The sequence below is a fragment of the Balearica regulorum genome, chromosome 2, assembly GCF_011004875.1.
Source record: "Balearica regulorum gibbericeps isolate bBalReg1 chromosome 2, bBalReg1.pri, whole genome shotgun sequence".
Lineage (NCBI taxonomy): Eukaryota > Metazoa > Chordata > Aves > Gruiformes > Gruidae > Balearica > Balearica regulorum.
Genome location: NC_046185.1, coordinates 114,221,894 through 114,244,152, shown reverse-complemented (window position 1 = coordinate 114,244,152; position 22,259 = coordinate 114,221,894). Strand labels below are relative to the sequence as shown.

Genomic DNA, 22,259 nt, shown 5'->3' with positions numbered 1-22,259 from the left:
AATCCAGTAAGATTAATGCTTGCTGCACCTCTGTTGTGGAAAGTCTTTTAACTGAAATAATCAGGATTTCAGTACTTCGCTGCTCTTCTTGGGATCTGCTAACTCATGCATGTATATTCTGTAATACTTGAAAGTTAGAAAGTGACACAGGTGTTCAGTATGGTAGTATCATTGGGATTTTTGGAAATGCCTAATTTATTCTGAAGCCATTTGGAAACTTTTGAAAATATGAACCGGATACTTAAATTTTATGAAATGTAAGTTACTTATTCTCTTCTCCAAAGGGGCGGGGAAGAGATCTGACTGAAGGATGCTAATTGTACTTTGTCAGTGGAACTAGACTTACAGATGAGGATGGGTTCTCTAAATGACATGCAAGAGGCACCTGGTGACACTTCTAAATAAATGTAAAAAGATCATCCATATAAATATTTTTGCATTTGAATGTCTATTGAGACAAGTTGAAGTTTCAACAGAAATGTGTTTTCTGATACTAGTCCTTCAGTGATATCTTTAATCTGCAATTTAACCACTATTAACTTTAGTCTAAGAGAATCAACAATTAATATTGTATTGATTCGGTACCTTGTTTTTTTGATTAGTTCTTTGGCTTAAAATACAGCCATATCAATACCTGCTAAGCTGTAATCTAAGTATAATGTGGAGAGGATGTTTTTTATCAAGACGTGAAAACTCCATGTTCTGTAATCAAACCTTTTTGTGGGAAGCATTACAGTCTTGGATTTGGAATGACCTGAACGTTGGTGTTTATTTCCAATTCCAGCTTTACTTCAGGTTTTCAGGCTTAATCCCAAACTGTGGTGATGCAAAGGAGAAAAGATAATAGACAATCTTTGTCTTCCAGACGATGGGCCTATGAATTTATTTTCCTTCTGGCTCTCTGTTTTTGCAGGGTCTAAATCACAAAACTGCTTGTGGAACACCATTATTGGTGGGCTGACTGGCAACCTCAAGGAAAGGCCAAAACCGACCATCATCAGTGACCCTAGACCTCCTGAAGAAATCTTAGCGGATGAACTACCACCAGTGGACAGTCCTGAGGCGTTGGTGAAAACATCTTTCAGGTCTGAGGGACATGAGTTTACTTTGTTTATCCTTGAGTGGATATCTTTTTAAGGTTAATCTGCAATGTGGGTTTGGTGGGAGAAATCGATACTGAAGGATTTAGCAATGCTGCTGCGTATCTCTGTACTGAACAAGAGTGAAAAAAGAGGTCCATAAATAATACTGACTGGACTTGTCTTTCACTTCTCAGACCTCGTTAGCTTTCTTAAAAGATTATGAACTAGACAGATATAAAGTCTGTAACTCGTCGAAATGGTCAACAAAGACAGCTCATTATATGAAGATGTCTTTGAAGGTTGGTATTGTTTCATTTGAAAGTGGTTTAGTGATGCAGACTTGCACTTCAGGTCAGATGATATGCTTTATTGATGCAAGGGAGAGCTAAACCTTTTTCTGTTGATGTAATGTCTTGAGAACTGTCTAGCATTAATTTATTTTGTCAAGGAGAATGATTCTGGCCAGGGGCTTGCAAGCAACCAATTGTTGCTGTTGTAAAGTGTGCGATGTATCTATTGCTAGGTTTTCCTCTCTTTTATTTAATCATGTTGGATGTACAGTTGTCAGACATTTCTTGGAGGCATGTTTTCTGAAAATAATTTTCTCAAAATGAGGTAAAATAGAGAAGCCATGTGCATACACTGGATGTTTGAGCAAAATGTGAAAATTGATATACCCAGCAAAAGTAAAGTGAGTGGCAGAATTGATTTTTTTTTCCAAAGTGTTTTTGAGCTTTTGTTGTTGAAAAGGTATGCTCTACTTCTATATTAAATGCACATGTATGCAAGCATAAAATGGATTTTTCTTTGGATAAATTTCTCTGACTATAGTGATTTTGATTACACTTCAGTCTGTCAAACTTATTTCAATCTTCATATAATCATTATTTTGAAGGTACTTATTTAAGTCATTATATTAGGTAGTAATTTCAAATATCTTATTTATACTGCTTGACATTTAAAAACATATTACCATAAAGTGAGTTTATGTCAGTTTATATAAATAAATCCTGTAATTCCATAGCACATTTTCACTCTAATATTTCCATTGAAATGATTCAGGACAAGTGTTTCAGAACCTGGATCCTCCTTTTATGATGACCTGTGGTATTTAATGGCTTTTAAACACTTTGTGTCTCTGATATTTAAAATCTATGATTTCAATAGATCTAACTCTTTTTCAGCTTTCACTTCTTCTCATAACAAATTCTGGGTAGCAGCAATCCTTACATTGCCATCGTCAAGATAATTTCAGCCATTTTATATGACAAAATAATGTCACAGCGTTTCAAATGGCATGATTTGATTATGTGAGTAGGGGTGACTCTTGGAAGAAGTGAGCTTATATATAGCATAATAAGGACTGATGACTTGGAAAATGTAATTTAGCAAAATAGTTTTGCTAATGTAGTTTAAATGGCTTTATAAATATTACAGAACCTTTGTATTTCATCAGTATAGAAATTACTGTGCAGTGTGGCATTTTGGGGGACTTTTATAGATGGAAATCCAAACAAATTGTTGCTACAAAGTAAATTGTACCTGTCTAGCTTTATAACAAAAGGAAGCCCCGTGTGTGTTTAAGGGCTATGCAGAGGAGTGGAAGGTAGGAAAGTACATTGCAATTACTGTCTAAAGACATGAGAAAACAAAACCACTCCAATACTTTTAGTTGGTTCGGGATCTTGTTGTTATTATGGTCCAAACTGGGGCTTAGGAGGCAATAGCATCTTTGGTATGATGGGTTGCAAGTTTGATTCATCAGGGTCTTCTGTGGGTAATGATCTTCAGGTGCTTCCTTGACAGGGTTTGACTGGTGTCTCTGAGTGCCAGTGACTGCCTGGCAAGCATGGGCTTTCCTTGTTCCTTGTTTACTAGACGCTAGTGGAAGATCTTGCTCAACTGTTGCCTTTTGGGGAATGAAATGCGCTTTACAAGTTGTCCAGTCCAGCATGTCTTTACTAGGCATTTGGTGGCTGAATCTCAGGGTATGTGTGGAGCAATGTTGGGCTTGTATGAGCTGATTTTACAGAAGGAACCAGGCCTTGTTTTCGAACGTGACCGCTGCAAACTGTAAAATGCAGCGACTCCCCTACTACTTCTGATTCACTGCTGTTAGAGCAGCGTATGGCAATACTATCCCTTTCATGCATAGTTAAAAAGAAAATGTCTCTCCAGTGTCAAATGAGTCACACTTCCTTGTGATTGCATATCTTTTTATGTGAATACATATAAGCAGCATGAAATCCCAGTTGCCACCTCTTGTATTAGATCTTGTTTTCTACTGTGCAGTACTTACTGTTCTATAGCTTGGAAAATTAGAAAGAGATCTATATTTGATTTTGTTCAACATCTAGATATGAGCTTGAAACACATTTAAACATAAAAGGGGGAATGTGATTATTTTGGTCATTTCAGTCGTACTTTCCCTGGAGCAATGATCCAGCTTTAAGATGTAAAGCAAAAAACCAAGTGAAACTAACCCACTCTCTACACCCCAAATGAGTATAGTGCATGGTCTCTCTATAATTAAACAGTGTTCTGATGGTCTTGATTTTTCTGATACAATTATTTTACTATCTCTTTTCTGAAGATACCAAGAACAAGCACAAGATTGGTCTAAACAAGGTTGAATACCTTTCTAAAGAGGAAATCAAAAGTTTGTAGTATCTTCTTGTTTGCAGTATTGCACTGAGTGAACAGTTATAAGTAATTTTGTCTTGACTAGTTTTACTACTGCAGTGCTTAAAATACAGATTTTTTTTTTTTTAATCCATTCTCACTGGCATTTAGTCTATTTGTCTAGTAAAGGCAGGGGGGCCCAATTTGAATTACATTTGAAAATACAGTTGAGTATAGAGAATGGCAGATTATCCCCTTTTGACAAGGTAAAAAAAATATAATTAGACACACAGAAGTAATTAGCTTCTTGACTCACACTTTATGCAACAAAGTGAACCAAGTCACCAGGGTTGGCACTGCTCCAGCTGAAAACCTGACGTGTCCAAAACATCATGATTTCTCCTAGACTTGTTTGGTTTTGATCTACGGAAGAGATGGAGTGTTATTTTGAGTCTGAAGTCGTGGGACACTGCATTGGGTTATATGTGACTGTAGTGGTGCTTATGGGATGTGCTGGATTTTGTGGCAGGAGAGATCCTGTGGTACAAGGTGACTGAGACATCCAGGGAAGAATGGAGATGCTCATCTGAGACAAAACATTCAGTGCAACCTCCCATCCTGGGCCAGGGCCTGTGTGACAGCTGAAGTTGGTCTGGAATCATGGAGTAGTCCAGCTGGCTCTATTTAGCATGTAGAGGCTTGGGGTGGGAGTGTTTCCAAAGTGATAAATCAGGGTAGCAGGCAGCTGAACAGTCAGCAAATGAGGCAAAGACCCTCCATCCTGTACCAGACAAGCCTTACTGGATACCTATGAAGCTGTGCTGAAGTAGCAAGTGATCTATGTTGTCTGTTACCAAGGCCATATGCCACGGGAACCAGAAAGGCAGATTCAGTTCCTTCAAGGTCAGAGTGTTTTTAAGCTCAAGGCTTGCATGGGTTCTTAGTTTCTGTCACCTTTCAAATTATTTCCAGCTTTTAGCTTGAGACTGGTAGCATCCCTGCTTATCTTGATAGCTGGTTTCCCTATGTCAGCTGCAAAGTTCCTTAATCTTTCCAAGAACAGTTTGCTTTGCTTTCCTTTCCTTATTTGCTTCAGTGCTACTTTGGGAATCTTAAATCACGCTGGCAGCTAATCTTCTTGTATTTCTGGTTTGGTTGTGGGTGATGTAAACTCTTGCTCATGCCAGCTATTGGCCAGTTGGTCTACAGGATAGAGGTGATAATGCAGTGCTCCAAATGTGAAAACTGGTCACAGCACCACATGCTGGGAGTCAGTGCACGAGCCTCAATCGTGTGGGTCAAGGTGGCATCAATGGCAATAAGGGGTATGAGACTTTTTTCCCCCCCTACCTTGCCTGAGTCAAGCAAGAGCCCATCTCCAGTCACGTGGTGGAGAGAGACCTACAGGACTCTCCTCCTTTACCACCTCTCACGTTTTCATGCTCTCTGGGCAGTGCCAAAGCTCGGCTGTAGCTACCCAAGCCTCGTATGTGAGGTCTGAATGTCAGAGAGGGAGGTGATGCTGTGCAGGAGAGCCATGGCCGTGACTGCAGAAGAGCAGGAGTTGAGGGCTAGTCCTGGGGTAGAACAAAGCCCGTACTCCCTCTCTCCCAGGTCTCAGTATTTGTTTATTGCTTTTTTATTTGGATTTTTTCTTGTTTTTTAAAAAATGAGACACACACAAAAATGAGATGAGTCTCACTTGCCCTAACTTGTTAAAAAAAGGAAAAAACTGTGCAAGGCTGGAAACATGAGAGATGCTTTCTCATTGGTTTTTATACCCATCTATAGCAGACCCAGGTCATACTAAACATTAAAATGTAAGCAGTGTCTCTGAAAACACCCTTCTCAACATCTTTCTCAATCCAGACTTATTATAAGGTACTTTACTTACATTAAACTTAAATTCATCTATGTTCTGTTCAAACCTGTTGCTTATTCCTGTTATTTATTGATAACCATTATGATGAATAAGAAGTGAAAAGCCTTCTGTTCATTAAGGAAATGGCTCTTGCGTTTGTCTCTCTCCTTTTAATTGTGCCTGCCTTCTAGGTGCGTGTTATGCTTTGAGCGAGCTATGCACTTGTTTCTTGCTAGATTAAGATTTATGAGTCAGAGGGGGAATGATCAGAGGAGAAAGATTTATACCAGTTACTGTTCAAAGGCTGTGTTCTCTCTCTCTTTGCGTATATCCACACGGGTCCAGGAGGAAGGTGTTTTTTTCAGGCAGTTGAAAGAGAAATGGACTTTTTTTTTTTATCATCACAGTCTTCTTGTTCTTCACAGGATAGATGTATTATTGATGACAAGCAAAGCCAGCAATTCTGTCCCTGTAAATATCAGATACATCAAAAGACCCAAGCTGAGAAATTCAGATGGACTGTAGGTGTCCTAACAGAGCTGTGCCCCTGAAAGGCAGGCAACAAATCCACTTCCAAAATGGGAATGAGAGTTTGAGCTGAAGCTCCATGGATAAACAAAGTCCTGGTAATAAAGAAGTTTTGCTTTCAGAACTGACCAATGCCTGTCCTTGACCACACTTGTCTGCCTGATGTATGTCACCTGAATCTTGTACCATAATAAACTCTGAGCTTTTGTTTTGCAGCTGTGCAAGGCTTCCAATTCTGGCTTTTTAAGCGTACAGATCACCCTCAGTCCTTGACATGGACTAGGCTAGCCCCCCCCACATGCGGAGGGTAGACATATTTTTAAATCCAGGCATGGTATACCTGTACAACCACAAGTGTCTCAAATATCTGTGCAGCACTTGTGGGTGTACAAGGCTGTTCCAGGGGCTGTGACTAATTGTTTGGCTTACTGAACTTGCCAGCCCAGTCTTCCTTGCAGGTTTACAGAAGAAACTGTATATGGGCAGGGAGTTGTATATAAGAAAATACATGAATTTAAGGCTAGTCTTTATCCTGATAAGGAAGTGTTTAATAATGCACTATTTAGTTATCTCTACCATAAGAGATTAATATCAGACTGGGATGTCTTGCAGTTCCTACTGACATAATTTTTAGCCTGGTTTCTGAAGGAAATTGCTGTATGTCTCTTAGTCAGCCCTCCCATTAAGTTCTTAAATATAGCTAAGCTTGATCAGTAGCTTAACAGAATGGTAGACATCTCAAAGGTACTTAGTTCCTACCTATTTTGTGAAAACTGATGGTAGGATAAAAAAGGGTTCCACTGAAAGAATGGATAGGAGAGAAAAAAGCTGACTTCTGAGAGTTGCTGCCTGTCTGACCAGCGCTAATGTCCTTCTCTAGCTAACTGGCGCATGTGTAGCTGTGAACCAGGCGCCATGTGTGAGCATGCAAGCAGGCAGGGGGATATTTGGAAGAGAAGCCCATGGAGAGTAGAGCGGCAGGAGACATGGCAGGTCACAGAATGTGTTGCTATGGGGAAGGTAGGAAAGGTGTAAAGCACAAGTGTGTAAAAAGCCAGTTGTAGTTTGAGTTGCAGCTTTGAGTACTATAACTGATGCTAACAAAAGGTATTATTGTCAGTACTATTACGCTACAAATCATGCCTAATCACCCTGGTAGAGTGGACCACATATCTTATTCTGATAGATTAAGTGAATTATATGTCATGATCCACTCCCCTCCTGCCACGTGGTTACAGCCGGCGTGGTCTTTCTGTGCGCATGCAGAGGTCCAGGGTTTCCTGGTGTGAATTGACTCTCGTGGTGTGTCACCTAATGAGGAGGAGCAGCTGGACCTTCAGGCAAAAAAGCACCAGAAGGGGGCTGGTGGCCACCTGGCCTATTCCTCCAGCCTGTGGTCTGCACTTGAAGGGCATTTGGGAGGAGGGGATACAGGCTCTGGAACAGGTTTATTGTCCTGGCAGTCTGTGTATGCCCTGTGGGCTGTAAATTGCTCATCCTGTTATTAAATTAAGACTGTCATGGTATATATTTCATTCCCAATGAGAAAATGGGATAGTGGCTTTCTTATTCTTGGCAGTCAGAGGGAATGTGATGAGCAGAGATAAAAAAAGTCTTTGACTAATCAATTGCTGAAGCTTTATCTTGAGTTCTTTAATTTGCGTAAGCAACAAACATTAAAAAGGCACTCCAAGAAAATTCCTATACAGTTTCATCTGCTTTTAAATGGTTGGCTGATGGCAGTGAAGTGGTATGTTATACTGTGATGTTTTCGTAAAGGATGTGGTAAAACATCCTCCAGATCCAATCAGGGGCAGATTTGGTTGGTTTTGAGACCACAAAACATGCAAGTAAGAGTTCAGGAGTATTTTGAAGTGAATAACAATAGCAATCATGAAATAACCCAAAATAATCTTAACGCTGATAAAGAAGAGCTTAATCTTCACTAGTGTTCTGCATTTCTTCTTAATGTGAAGAGCTCTGAAGGAGGAGGAAAAAGGGATACGTAGCTCCAGTTAATTGAGTTGACAATCAGATCTGGGGAGAAAACTGTATTCTGTCATGGGAAAATACTAGCCATTTATGCATTGAAATACGAATTCGAGATTATTTTTTTTTTTAATGCAACCCAAGAGAGAATCTACACTAAACATTTACATGGGGCACTCTGGAAATCCCCATACCTGTTGCAGGTGTCACCTAACCAATAAACCAAATTGTTGATTCCCATGGGAATGCTATTAACACTAGGCTCTAGGTTCTCAGAATCACCTGTTTGCACCCTCTGCTCTGTGTATCTCTCTTGACTCTGTGGTTTCTGATGAAGGTTTTGTCCAGTTTGCCTCCCCATGCAAAATGATTTTTGGTAACTACTGTATTTTGCTGGAAATTCTTTTGCCAGAAATTTGCAGCCCAGCCTACCAGTGGCTTTGCAGACATATAGCAACATCTAGGTAAGTAAAGCTGCTGCGAACTGTCAACACCCCTTACCCACATAACTTGCTAATGACTGTTCTTTATCTGGTTTTTGCATGTTAAGCTGTCTGCTGGCAATTTCTAGAAACTATTTTATGTAATAGAAAGGTCTCATTTGGAAATTATCACACTATCCATCTGAGTACTCAGCACTTGCTGATGTCAGAGCCATGGTGTCTGTAGTTTGCAGATTGGGACATTTATTTTTAGTTCCAATAATTTTTGGATCTGAATCTACTGAAGTGTTCACAGCAAGACTGCTAAAACTATCATGTGTTACTTGGTTTCCATCTGAACTTTATAAATTGATCTAAACTTTATAAATTGACTCAGGTTGTTTTGAAACCAGGCCTATACTCTAAATTTGCTGTCAGTGCTGCTCTTACTCTGGCGAAAAGCAATCTTGTATAGTCTTTTGGTGGAAGGGCCTTCATTTTAAGGTGTGGAAATTGACCCAGGAATATGGGCTTTGAGTCCCTATTTGTGCCCAGTGAATCCTTCTGTTATATATGTACCTTTGATCTGTCTCCTCTTTCATGTGAGCACTTGTCAGACCAAATTTTCTCTTGGCTCAGCTGTAAAAGGACCAGACTAGACATTGTAACTTTAAAAAAACAAAGAAAGCTGAAGAGTGTTTATTGTAAAAAGTAAAACTATCCGAAGCTTATTTTCCTTCTTCTGAAATGATGTGCGCAACCCTCGTTTAGATCAGTGTGAGCATCTGTAGTTGCAGTTTCTAAGATGAAGAAAACATATCTATTTGCAGTACTTAGTGCCTCAAGATTGATTTTTGTCATATAATTGTCACCAATAGTATCTGCTCCTGAATCAAAATGATGCTTGTTATCCTGCTGGCTTCTTGTAGCAGTTATAATTAAGTCTGCCCTAATTCTGAACAGTGAATAATGAAGTAATATTCATAATGAAGTAATATTCGGATTCATTTTGAAGATGAGATGTTGAGAAAATTGGATTCCTCTTATGGCACTGTACCTCCTTTTGAGGGCTTCTTCACTTACTAAATTGTTTTAAAGTTGCTCATAATATAATTATCTGCAATGTCAGCAGTACTTGAGTAAAAGAATTAGAGTGTAGTAGTGTAAATACAGTGGGCCAAATTTGGTGTAAATTGGCATAAAACCCTGTTGACTTCTGTGGAGTTACACTGATTTACTGCAGCTGAGTATGTGGCTTGGTATTTCGAAACAGTGCTTGTACACTGAAATTTGCATATTTGTTGATTAATGTTGTAAATCTGATAAACTTGGCAGAGTGTTTTTGCTGAATCATGAGAGATGCTGTCAAATAATATGTTATCAAAGTGTCCTGGGCTAGACACAGCAAATTCCCATCTGAGGAATGCCCGCTGGCTTTCATAAAAACTCCGTGAATCTTGCAAACTTTGAATCAGTACAGCCTTTAACTGTTTACCTTTTTTCTTTGCTGCTTTAATGCTGATTCTAACGTAGCCAAGACACTTTCTGAGCATCTGAGGATGGTGTTGGCAAGCCGTGACCCAAAATGTAAGTTTTCTTTGTGTTGCTTGGGCTTTACATATTTGCTTATTGTGGTTTTCAGAAAAAAAAAATGTACTTAGTGCTTTTTTGTTTGTTTCTATAAATACATTAGCAACAAAAGGAGGACTAAGGAGAATCTCCATCCTTCATTGGATGCGGGAGGAAACATAGTGACAAAGGATGAGGAAAAGGCTGAGGTACTTAATGCCACCTTTGCCTCAGTCTTTAGCACTAAGACCTGTTGCCCTCTGGGTGCCCAGCCCCCTGAGCTGGAAGACAGGGAGCAGAATGAAGCCCCCATAATCCAAGGGGAAATGGTTAGCGACCTGCTACACCACTCAGACACACACAAGTCTATGGGGCTGGATGGGATCCAGCTAAGGGTCCCGAGGGAGCTGGCAGAAGTGTTCACCAAGCCACCTGCCATCATTTACCAGCAGTCCTGGCTAATCAGGGAGGTCCCAGTTGACTGGAAGTTAGCAAATGTGATGCCCATCTACAAGAAGGGCTGGAAAGAGGATCTGGGGAACTACAGGCCTGGCAGTCTGACCTCAGTGCCAGGGAAGGTTATGGAGCAGATGGTCTTGGGTGCCATCATGCAGCAAGTACAGGACAACCAGGTGATCGGGCCCCGTTAGCATGGGTTTATGAAAGGCAGGTCCTGCTTGACCAACCTGATCTCCTTCTATGACAAGGTGACTCGCTTAGTGGATGAGGGGAAGGCTGTGGATGTTGTGTACCTGGACTTCGGTAAAGCCTTTGACACCATTTCCCATAGCATTCTCCTGGAGAAACTGGCTGCTCAGGGCTTGGACAGGCGTACGCTTCGCTGGATAAAAAAACTGTCTGGATGGCCAGACCCAAAGAGTTGTGGTGAATGGAGTTCGCTCCAGTTAGTGGCAGCTGGTCACAAGTGGTGTTCCCCAGGGCTCGGTGTTGGGCCTGGTTCTGTTTAATATCTTTATCAATGATCCGGACAAGGGGATCGAGTGCCCCCTCAGTAAGTTTGCAGGCGACACCAAGTTGTGTGGGTGCGTTGATCTGCTTGAGGGTAGGAAGGCCCTACAGAGGGTTCTGGACAGGCTGGATCGATGGGCCGAGGCCAACTGTATGATGTGCAACAAGGCTGAGTGCCAGGTCCTGCACTTGGGTCACAACAACCCCATGCAATGGTACAGGCTTGGGGAAGAGTGAGTGGAAGGGTGCCTGGTGGAAAAGGACCTGGGGGTGTTGGTCGATAGGCAGCTGAATATGAGTCAGCAGTGTGCCCAGGTGGCCAAGGCGGCCAACAGCATCCTGGCTTGTATCAGCAATAGTGTGGCCAGCAGGACTGGGGAAGTGGTCATCCCCCCTGTACTCGGCACTGGTGAGGCTGCACCTTGAGTACTGTGTTCAGTTTTGGGCCCCTCACTACAGGGAGGACATTGAGGTGCTGGAGTGTGTCCAAGGAAGGACAACAAAGCTGGTGAAGGGTCTAAAGCACAAATCTTATGAGGAGTGGCTGAGGGAACTGGGGTTGTTTAGATTGGATATTGGGAAAAATGTCTTCACTGTGAGAGGGTTACCAAGCATTGGAACAGGCTGCCCAGGGAAGTGGTTGAGTCACCATCCCTGGAGGTATTTAAAAGATGTGTAGATGTGGTGCTTAGAGACATGGTTTAGTGGTGGACTTGTCAGTGCTAGGTTAACCATTGGACTTGATGATCTCAAAGGTCTTTTCCAACCAAAACAATTCTATGATTCTGTGATTCATTTTATAATTCATTATATAATAGAAATAATTGTGTTATCCTGACATATCAGCTCTTGTGCTAGCAAAACTGTCCTAATTTCTTACAAAAATTGTTCAGTGGTATTCAACAGAATACAGGCTCCTTGATACTCTGCTGCAGCACAAAACTAGTTGCATTACTCTCTTGTTTTAAAAACTAATTTCATTTTTTCTGAATTGAAGTGAGGTTAAACTCAGATTTGTCATATTCTTTATGAAGCAGTTGTACAATAATTAATGAAAGCTTTCAATCATAGCAAAAATTGAATAAATATATTTTACAAGGATCGATGTTTGGTTTTTTTTCCTAGCGTGGCTGTGTTATGGTTTATACAACTATGACTTATGCTGTTTAATGACCTGGGTGATGGGGCACAGTGCACCCTCAGCAAGTTTGTAGATGGGGAAAAAAACCCCCAAACCTAGAGGGAGTGGTTGGTGGACCAGATGAGTGTGCTGCCATCCAGAAGGACTTCCACAGGCTGGAGAATTGTGCTGATGGTAACCTCATGCAGTTCAGGAAGGGGAATTACAAAGTCCTGCACGGTGGTGGGGAACAGCCCTGTGCACCAGTACACATTGGGGGCAGACTGACTGGAAAGCAGGTTTGCTGAGAAGAACTTTGGGGTCCTGGTGGACAACAACTTAGACCATGAGCCAGCAATGTGACCTTGCAGCAAAAAAGGCCAACAGCATCCTGGGTGGCTTTAGGAAGAACATCACCAGCAGGTCATGCTTCCCCTCTGCTCAGCACTGGTGAGCCACATGTGGAGTGCTGGATCCAGTTCTGGATTCCCCAGTACAAGAGAGACAGGGGCATACTGGAAAGAGTCCAGCAAAGATCCATGAAGATGATCAAGAGGCTGGAACATCTGACATAGAAAGGGATGCCAGGAAAGCTTGGACTTGTTTAGCCTGGAGGAGAGAAGGCTTGGGGGGAGCTTATCAATGTAAATACCTGATGGGAAGGAACGCACAAGATGGGGCCAGATTCTTCTCAGTAGTGCCCAGTGACAGAACAAGAGACAGAGGGCAAAAAATGAAATACAGAAAGTACCATTCAGACATAAGAAAAAGTTTGTTGTTTAGGTGGTTTGGGGGGGGAGGCGGGGCCTGTTACTATGAGGGTGGTTGGACACTGGCACATGTTGTCCAGTGGAGTTGTGGAGTCTCCATCCTTGGAGATAAGCAGAATATGACTGTACACAGTCCCAGGCAACCTGCCATAGCTGACACTGCTTTGAGCAAGGGGGTTGGACTAGGTGATCTCCAGAGGCCCCCTCCAGCCTCAGCATTTCTGTGATTCTGTGGTGGGAATGGTGAAGCTGAATTATCACCCTGTGAGTAAAATCCTAGTGTCTGATCTGCATTGCGGATCTGTTATCTGCATTGCAGATTTTTGTTGCATTGTCTGCACACATCTGCTGCATGGAACTCCCTCTGACGTCAGTATGAAGTAAAGATCTGCAGTGCAGATTCTTAACTGGGATTTTTCTCTGGAGAGTTTGCCCATCTGTGTTTGAGACAAACCAGAATAACATGGTTTAGTTTTTTTCCTATGTAAACTGAGTATTTTGTGAATCGAGAAGTTTATTAAAATGCAAGCTTCATCTCCCAGTCATCAAAAGAAAGTGGCACTGAGTTCACAGCTCATATAGATGATAGAAAAGAAGAAACTCCTGTAACGAGATACTGATACAGATCCTCAAATGTAATTTAAATTTGTCTGAACAAGTTTCCTCTAAGAAGGGAGGGGAAGTGTAAATGACAAAGGCAACTTCCATAAAGAATTGGTGAAAACTTTTTCATCAGTTCATTGTGAGTTAGGTAGTGGTCTTAGTAATATTACTTGTAGCCTTAGAAATCATTAGTTCATGTTGAGGATCAGCCCAATGCTTTGATCTGTCTTGAGTCAAAGCCTGGTGATGGCTTTGTTACTGCTTGTTGCTTCTGCAGAAGCATTTCTGAGGGTCCTGCTGAGCTTTCTCTAGGTCTTTAAAAAATATTGCTTAAATATTTATCTTCACAGAGATACTAGACTAAGGTGTTATGTATTTTTAACCAGTACTCTCTACTAACATTGATTTCAGTAGAGATCTTGGTCTAAAATGCTACATGGGAAATTTTCTAATCTATTTCCGCTGGCACTGAGATAAGACAAAAGGATAGAAAAGCAAATAAGCGCATTCTGTCATTAACCTTTGACTTGCTGGATTTGTATGTCTATTGATGTGCAAAATGCATTTATACTCTTTTTTCCTTTGTCAAAGGTAAAGTCATCTTAATGATGCTTATCTGTCCCCAGACACTGTATCAGGAACTATCTGTTCAGCAGCTGGCTTTAAAATTCTCTATTTTTTGGGGGGGTGGGTGTGGTGTTTGTTGGCCCAGGCATGGCCTCAGATGTGAGACCAGATTCTCTGCCAGTTTTATCCATTCAGTTTTATTAGAGTACCTGACTTTAGCAGAGCTGTACCAGTATACATGTAAGGCAACTAAGATGTCACAAGCTGCATGACATTAGCTAATTGAATGCAATTCAGATAGAGAGAAAGGTAATCAATCAACCAGTTCTCTGTTCTCTTCTGAGTGTCCTCATAATTCTGTGAGAATTTCAGGGAATCTGGTGATAGAAACAAAGCACTAAAAGCTAACTTCACTCAAAGTTTCAGACAGGTAGCATGGTCAATGACCATCTCCGTCTTTTTTTTTTTTTTTTTTTGAACAAGAGATGTTTTCTGGGGAGACAGTGGAAGAAACAGGCTTGCTGTGTGACTACATTGAGATAAACACTGGCTTTGGTTTTTTGTTTGTTTTGTTTTGTGGTTCCCCCCCCCCCCCCGATTCTTACTGAACCAAGGCCTGTCACCTCACACTGTTTCTGGTGGTGTGACACCAGCATCCCTTGGTAGGACTGAATTTGCAGGACTGAGCTGTGGGCTAAATGAGCTGGCAGAAAGTTTGCAATAGTGCCAGGTCTGGGACTGGCTGCCCAGTCCAGAAGGAGACGGTGGTCATCATCCTCTGTCTGCACCAAACTCATTTTACCCTGTGGCCTTCCTAGCTTGGCACCAGCCTGTTCTTGTAGCCACCATCAATGTCAGAGTCGTTGGAGCATGCAAGTGTGTGAAAATGCAGCCATCTGGCTTGTCCTCGGCTTAGCAATGAAACGAACAGTTGCTTTCTGAGAGAAGGCCATGCTGGGCTGGGAATGTACAGTAGCATCTACTGGAGGATGGTGTCCATTTGTGTGGCACTTATTTTCCTGGGATAACTGCCATAAGCATTTCATTTATGCTAGTGTCACTGATCAAGTCCGTGATTTCTGTATGTTTTAGGGCTTTTGTCTGGCCCAAACTTGTAAGCAGTCAAGTCCCAGGTGTTAGTTTAGTCTTCTGAAGCCCAGTGGCAGTTACCGATCATAAACATCCTTTTTTTGGTGTCTGTGTTGGGATAACATCATGACTGGTTACTGCGTGGCATTGTTGCATCTAGTTTTCTGGGTCACACTGGCTATAACATCGTGCTGACCTGGCCATGTAAATACAGTGTTTTGGGCTATGCCTCTTCTCCAGGTGTGCATTGACTAGCGATGCTTCAGGTGGCTTGAATCCAGAAGATGCATCCAAGCTACATATGAGTGCAGACTGGAAAGTGCATCAAAAGTGTAATATTTTCAAAGCATTACTGCTTTTTGAACAAAGACTGGTGCCTCGCCGCAGCCTAGGCAGTGTGGACATATGGCCAACTTAGCCTGCAAAGTGGCTTTGACAAAATAGTCTCCATATAACCGATGGAGAGGTTAGAGAGGATCGCTGGGTTCATTTTGCATACATTTCCTGAAATTTCTTCTCAGCTTTAGTCTTCTTGGTCATATATTCTTAAAATAAAACTCTTCTTTAAGAAAAACCAAAAAATTCTGGCTCTACAGTTTCCAGGCAGCATGGACTATAAAATGAAATAACCCAACTGTATATTTAGAAGCATGAAAGTAAATGGCTAATAGCTAAACTTAATATTAAGGTACAGCTAATTGAAAGTAGTATGTTAACACTGAGAATAATGCTGTACTTGTTTCCCATTTCACAAGGTAGAAAATATACTTCAGTTAGATGAAATTGCAATGCAAACCATTATTATTTTGTTGTATTTCTGAGGAAGAAATTAAATATTGAAATTTTTTAGATGGTTTTGGAACTTTTTTATATAGTGGGTGTTCTTTCAACTTTAAAACACTTTCATCAGAATTTTTTTCATCTAAAAATAATAATAATGTAGGAGATTAGCAACACTAGATAAACAATTACCAATTACATCAATCTCACTGTTAAAATACAATATGAAAATGCACCCTGCAAAGCAGCATGGAAAAAATGCATAGAAAATGGTAATGCATGATTTTCAGAATAATTTGCTTTGTGGTTTTTACATTGCTGTTCAGTGGTTTGTCATCATCCTCACTGAACAGTAATGTAAGGAACCAGCTTTGCAAAGGACTTTCCTTACAACAGTTTCCTTGGGACACCTGATTTGTGATGGCAAAAATAGAAATGCCATGGAAAGGAAAAAATGAGGAATGAGAGGGGATGGATAGCATTCTGTAGTGTGCATGTGTAGGCAGGGAGAGCCCTGGGCCATTTCTTGAATGTCAGACCAGGTTCCTGCTCAGAGATGCTGTTGGCCCTCCAGGATAACTCACCCCTGGATTGTCTTCCTTCAAGTGTTCTCTCTGTGAGAAGCCTGAAAAAGGTGGCACATCTCAGAAAAGTAGGGGATGTGGTACCAAGTACCTGCTTTTTTCATTCTGATAGGAGAAGGGGAATTGTGGACCATCACAGACTTAAGCCTACTTTCCTCTCTAGTGTTGGCTAGTGGAAATTTTGCTCCTTTCAGGGCAATATCATGTGTTGACACCTACAAACGTGCTGCAGCAACTCAGCCAGGTGGGAAGCCTGAAAAACATACTGAGGGGACAAAACTTAGCTGCTACAAGAAGCATTAGAAACTGGGAGTGAAATTTGTCAGTAATGGGTCCAATGAGGAACCAGATACGTTGTGCTGAGCTCTGAGGAGATGCAAAAACCACAGCTGACTATTAAGCTAAAAGGGGAGGGTGAAAAAGAGGGGGGGGGGGGGGGGGAAAGCAAGCATAGTTTGGAGGAAAACACATATTTTTCACTCTCATGTAGAATACAGGAATTTGGTTTCAAATGTTTTGTTGTTGTCATTACTGTGTTGGTAACTGTAGCTCATGCTGCTACAGGAGAATCACAATTAACATTGATGACGCTGTCAGGGTAGCATCCATGGTAGGAGGCAGCGCATTGGTATATCTCTGTGTTGGCTTGCAGAGCCTTGCTTGTCACTGAGGGAGGTGGGCTGCCATGCCGCTCTGCGCACGGACGCAGATGATTTTGACACTGAAGGTCATGCCCAGCTCCTCTTTCATGTGCCACAGGTCTGTGACTAGCTGATGAGTGTTGCTGCACATTGTGTATGTGCAGTGGGAGATAAGAGGACTGTTTTGCCATAGCACTACAAAAGCTGTGGACAAGAGGACCCAATGACAGAGGAGTGATAGCTTTGATAAGCCAAACCTCTACACAGTGTCTAATTTTAGTGTTTATCTGACCAGTGGGTAACTGGAAGTGTTGTCAAATGACAGATAAAACCCTAAAAACATGCACTGTGTCCACCCTTTAACATTAGTTGCGTGTAACCATGGGGATAGGGATCTAAGAGGTCTGTTTTTGTTTTTCTGTTGTTTAGTTCAAGAGTAAAATCAGGAATAACTTGAAGTGAGAGTCAAATGGACTCCAAGCCTGTAGAGGAAAATAAATTCAGAGACTCTGACCTTGTCTAGCCACAAAAATAGCAGTGATTTAGAGTTCAGTTTATTAACTTAGTACTTGCATCTGTTTAATTTAATTCAGAAAGTGATGTGTGCAGTGTGCCCTTTCTAGCACACCTGCATGGAGGAACATGTTATCATGCCAGTTCAGGCACTCATGCAGCAGCAGAAAATCATGAATACAATGTCTGTCATTTTCTTCCTTCACTTTCTATAGACAAACTTCTGAAATAAGGCAGAGGGGCATCTTTCCACACTGTCATTTTCCATGTTACTCTTTCTTTAGCCTGTTTCCCTTGTACTTCTAATTTTGTGCAGAAGTGATGGCTTGCCCGTGACACCTGACTGATGGTTGTTCTCTCATTTGGCCCTTGTCACCGCATGAGCAGGCTTACTGTGATTGCTTTACTCGCCATGTTACGCTATCAACCAGCATTTGTTGATCATTTATGTGCTTGCAGAGTTGCAGTTGTCATTCTTTCCATTTGCCCCAGTTCTCTTTTTTTTTTTAAAGGTTCTGGCACAGGACACAGCCCTCGCTATACTTTATCCTCTCTGAACCCTTCCAAAATTTGTCATGGATATTATTCAAGAAAGCAAAGAAAGGGTCAGTGAACAACACTGAGACAGAAAAAATTAAGTCCTGTCAGTTTATATTTAATGGATGGCATTATTTTTTTTTTAATTCAGAATTAAATACCGGAACCTCTTCTCATTTCAGTTCTTGGAAGTAGTTTTGCTGTAGCCCAAAAAAGCTAAATTTGTTGTTCTCAGGCAAGTTCTCCCTGTTGGTGGGAGAATTACGTGAGTAATGTAACACATCCAGCTTCCAGCTCACCTTCCTGTTGTTAAGATGCCAGAATCTGTGTTCAGTTGTGAAACACAAATACAGGCAACTTGGTGTATGTATTTGTGGCACTTGCAAGACGCCTACTGCTATGTATTACTCTATTATATTTTGTCACCAGTATGAGATTGCTGCCGAGCTGATTCATCCTTGTGGAGAAAGAAGTCAGATTTGTAAAGTTAATTATTTGGCATGTGCTTGACTTACTACACTGACGTTTTGTGATACTGAGTCAAATTCAGAGTGTTTGTCCTCATCTTCAGTGATCTAGACTTGAATGTAGTTCAAGCTGCAAATGGAGGCTGCGGTCAACAGTTTTCTGAACAGTGGAGCTTTTTCTACAAGTGTACAAGTCAGTATGGAACATGGAAGTAATTTTAGCTTTCAAGATTTTTCTGCATTTTAATGGAAGCTTACCATTCCAAACAAAAATCTGTGTGCAAACATAACTCAGTCGAAATCTAAGAGTGACTCCTAGGCAAGCAATAATAAGGGTAAGTTTGACAGAAACTGGTCCAAATTCATGCAAACAGTTGGACCAGTTAGCACAATTTTTTTGTTGTTTTTACAAACTTCAGGAAGTCTTCTTGGCCTCATTAAGGTATCTTTCAAGGTTTTCAGTACCTGCAACAGAGTTTCCGTAGTCATCCTGAGACCTTTCAAGCATGGGATGCTTGGCTGAGCAATATTAATTGAGGAGTGAGGAGTTTTCAGAGTCTGCTATTAATAGACATGTGTGCTAATAAGGTGATCCAGGAGAATTTAATATTGTTTGGGTACAGGAGGGGAAAATATTTCTCAGATGAATCATTCTGATTTAGATAAATGGTTGTCATTCCACCTACCAAAATGCATAGTATGCTGATTAAATATTCTGAATGAAACTGTGAAGTAATGGACAGAACATGACATCCACCTGCTGTGTCATTTCTACCTCTTAATGAACAGTAAATGATGCAGCTGTTTTGCCACGCTGGGTGTATTTAGCTATAGAAATGGGGAGATGGCAATAGAGAGCTGTGATGAGGCTGTGGTGGGCTCCTGTTGTTAACAAAGGCTCCCAAATGTCAGTGTGTAATTTGTGATCATTTCAATAAAGGCTGTTTTTAGATTGAATGGAGAGGGGACGCAGGTATGTCATGAGTAGCGGATATGTGCCTAAAATCCTTTGCTTTTAAGAATATAAGTGAAATTCGAGAATGAGTAATTCTTAAACCGTATTTTACTCTGTCCACTGCAAGTTAGGAATAAGTAGATGTGTATCAGACTGATAAAAGAGAAGTCAGATCTTGTTATCTAGTTTTACCAAATGGTAAAATGAACCTAATCTATAGCATCTACCGTGATTCTCCTAGAGAAAATATAGCTCTCCCTTTCCTTATCTGTGTCGAGATGTTGTTGCTTTTTTTTTTTCCTTGATGGCAATTTTGTTGATGAATTGACAGCTTAAGAAAATTTCTTCTCTAAGCAAATTATTTGCAGTTTGCCAAGAGCAGGACTGAGGTTTATGTGGGAAATAATCTTAATTATTGTTCATTGCTGATTTTGTTTGGTGTCAGAGATCTTTGCTGTGCTGGAAGTCTCAGTTTCAGGACAGAGTGACAATTAGAGCAGTCAAAAATTCCCTCCTCCTTTTGAGGTTCTTTGAGTGTTGAGGCAGCTCCCCAAACCTTTTCCAGGGCAGACAGCTACATAATTTGCTGGAAAAGCAGTAAGGCAACCTTCAAGATGCTTTCTGCGTTGCTTGTCTTCTCATTTCTCTGAAAAGGGATGTGATTGTGGGGAAGAAAGGGGACTCGAAGCGGAGAGTATGTGTAATTTTTATACAGCTAATTTCAATACCACAGTTCTATAACAGGACAGGATCGTGTGTCAAAGCCAGGGCAGATAAAATAATAGCACACAAATGTGTCTTTACTTTCTGCACAAATAAGCCAGTAATTTATAATGCACTAACACAGCTAATGTTGATGAATGATAAAACCTTGTAGCATGGCGGCAGCAGTGTTTTGGGATTACCATATTACCCAGTGGATATCTGCAAGCGCTGCAAAAGAAAAAAAACAACTCGGAGAAAACATAGGGTGTGCCTGCGCAGTTATCCCAATGTGCTGCAGAGCAGAGGCAGACTGTGATTTCTGTGTCCAGAGGGACTGTTTTTTAAGGAGGAAATGTATGATTTTTTTGTCGTGTCCTTTGTATGTCTTGGATCACCTGGCTTTGCACTCTCACAGCATTCCATCCCCTGGGAACGTCCACCCAAGGAGAAGCAATGTGGGTGTGCAGATCCTGAGGTGTCCTGGGAGTTGTGGAGTAGTAGGACTGCAAGGCAGCAGGAGCATTTTTCTCCTCCAGCATGATGCAGAGGCTGCATGCAGTCCTTTCAGAAACATACAAAACTATAGATTTTCATAGGTAGCAAGGTATCTGTCCCAAGCAGTATGAAAAATCTGCCCCTTGTCCTCTTAGGCAAGAGAAGGATGGAGGAACAGCTCTCCATAACCATACATGCTCTGTGGGTTTTCCTCATGGGCAATGAAAGGATGTGCCTCGGCATTTTTTAGATCAGCCTTTTCTACTTGTGTGGTTGTATTTTTTCCATCCACCCTGAATTTTCAGTCATGTTAAAGCATCTTTTTAACTTCCCTTGCAACATAAAGGATTTTACATGGGCACATATTACATTGTACCTACCTCAGGAACATTGTGCTTGGTGAAAGAGTGAAAGACCTGTGATGAAAATGACCATCAGACTGGTGGATTTACAAGTAAGGGATGTTTTGGAGTTGCACATACAACTGGACTGCTGTAAAACTTAGAGATGTTTTAAAACTGGGGGAAAAAAAGGTTTTTTTAAAAGCTGAAATCAAATCTTGATTTGAGTGGGCCCATGTTTTGAGATAGAAATACTGAGTACTCTGTAAAATAGTTGGAATTACAGAAATGAAGGACCTCACCCAACTGGCTTACCAGTGATAGAGATGTAGGGATAAAAATAAATCAAGTTGCAAATTAACCTATTAGCACTTCATCATACGTGTGAAGTAGACAAATCACTGATCTGCTCATGCTGATTCACATTTCTCTATTATTCATGTACAAAAACTCACACTCTCCAGAGTGTGTAAAAGATGGTTAGCCTTTCAAGCCATATCACAGTATAATCTTTGTATTAATCACAGAGCAATAACTTGAAAAAACATTCTGGGTAGGTGAAAGCAGCATTGGAATCTAGTATTTCTGTTGTCATCTTCCCCTCTGGAAATAAAATAAAAGTATAAGGTGTGTTGCAGTGAAGCTTACACCCAGTTGAGTGAGTAGGTGTATAATTGTTTTCTCACATTGATATGTTTCTTCAGCTATGAAATAAATAACCGACCATTTGAAATGAACACATGCATATGTATTTTTATAATCTGAGATATAGTTACAGGACAGTAAGTTCTATGGTGGTGGATAGTGGTATAATGATAATATGCAGCAGGTTTTTCCAATAGCTCAGCTAACCTTGCAACTAGAAAACTTGTTTCCAACAATGCTAATCAGAGATTCAGAAGAAGAAAAGCCATCAGTACAGTGAGAAGTATTTTCAAACCTAAACGTGTTTTTCTTTTGGAGGCAGGGCAACAAACTATAGAAAAACATGCAAGCAAACTTGAAGAGCTGTTGGCATTTACTACTTTCTGACAATTTCTTCTGGAATAA

General features: G+C 40.9%; 1 protein-coding gene across 2 annotated transcripts in view; it reads left to right on the top strand.

Moving 5' to 3' along the window:
- The window catches only part of PDE1C (phosphodiesterase 1C), a 406,330-nt gene that overhangs the window by 80,640 nt on the left and 303,431 nt on the right, over nucleotides 1-22,259 (top strand). For both annotated transcript variants that reach the window (XM_075745401.1, XM_075745408.1), the window contains exon 3: nucleotides 914-1,085. In XM_075745401.1, coding sequence (XP_075601516.1) covers nucleotides 914-1,085 — 172 coding nt within the window. The remainder of the gene's footprint in view (nucleotides 1-913; nucleotides 1,086-22,259) is intronic.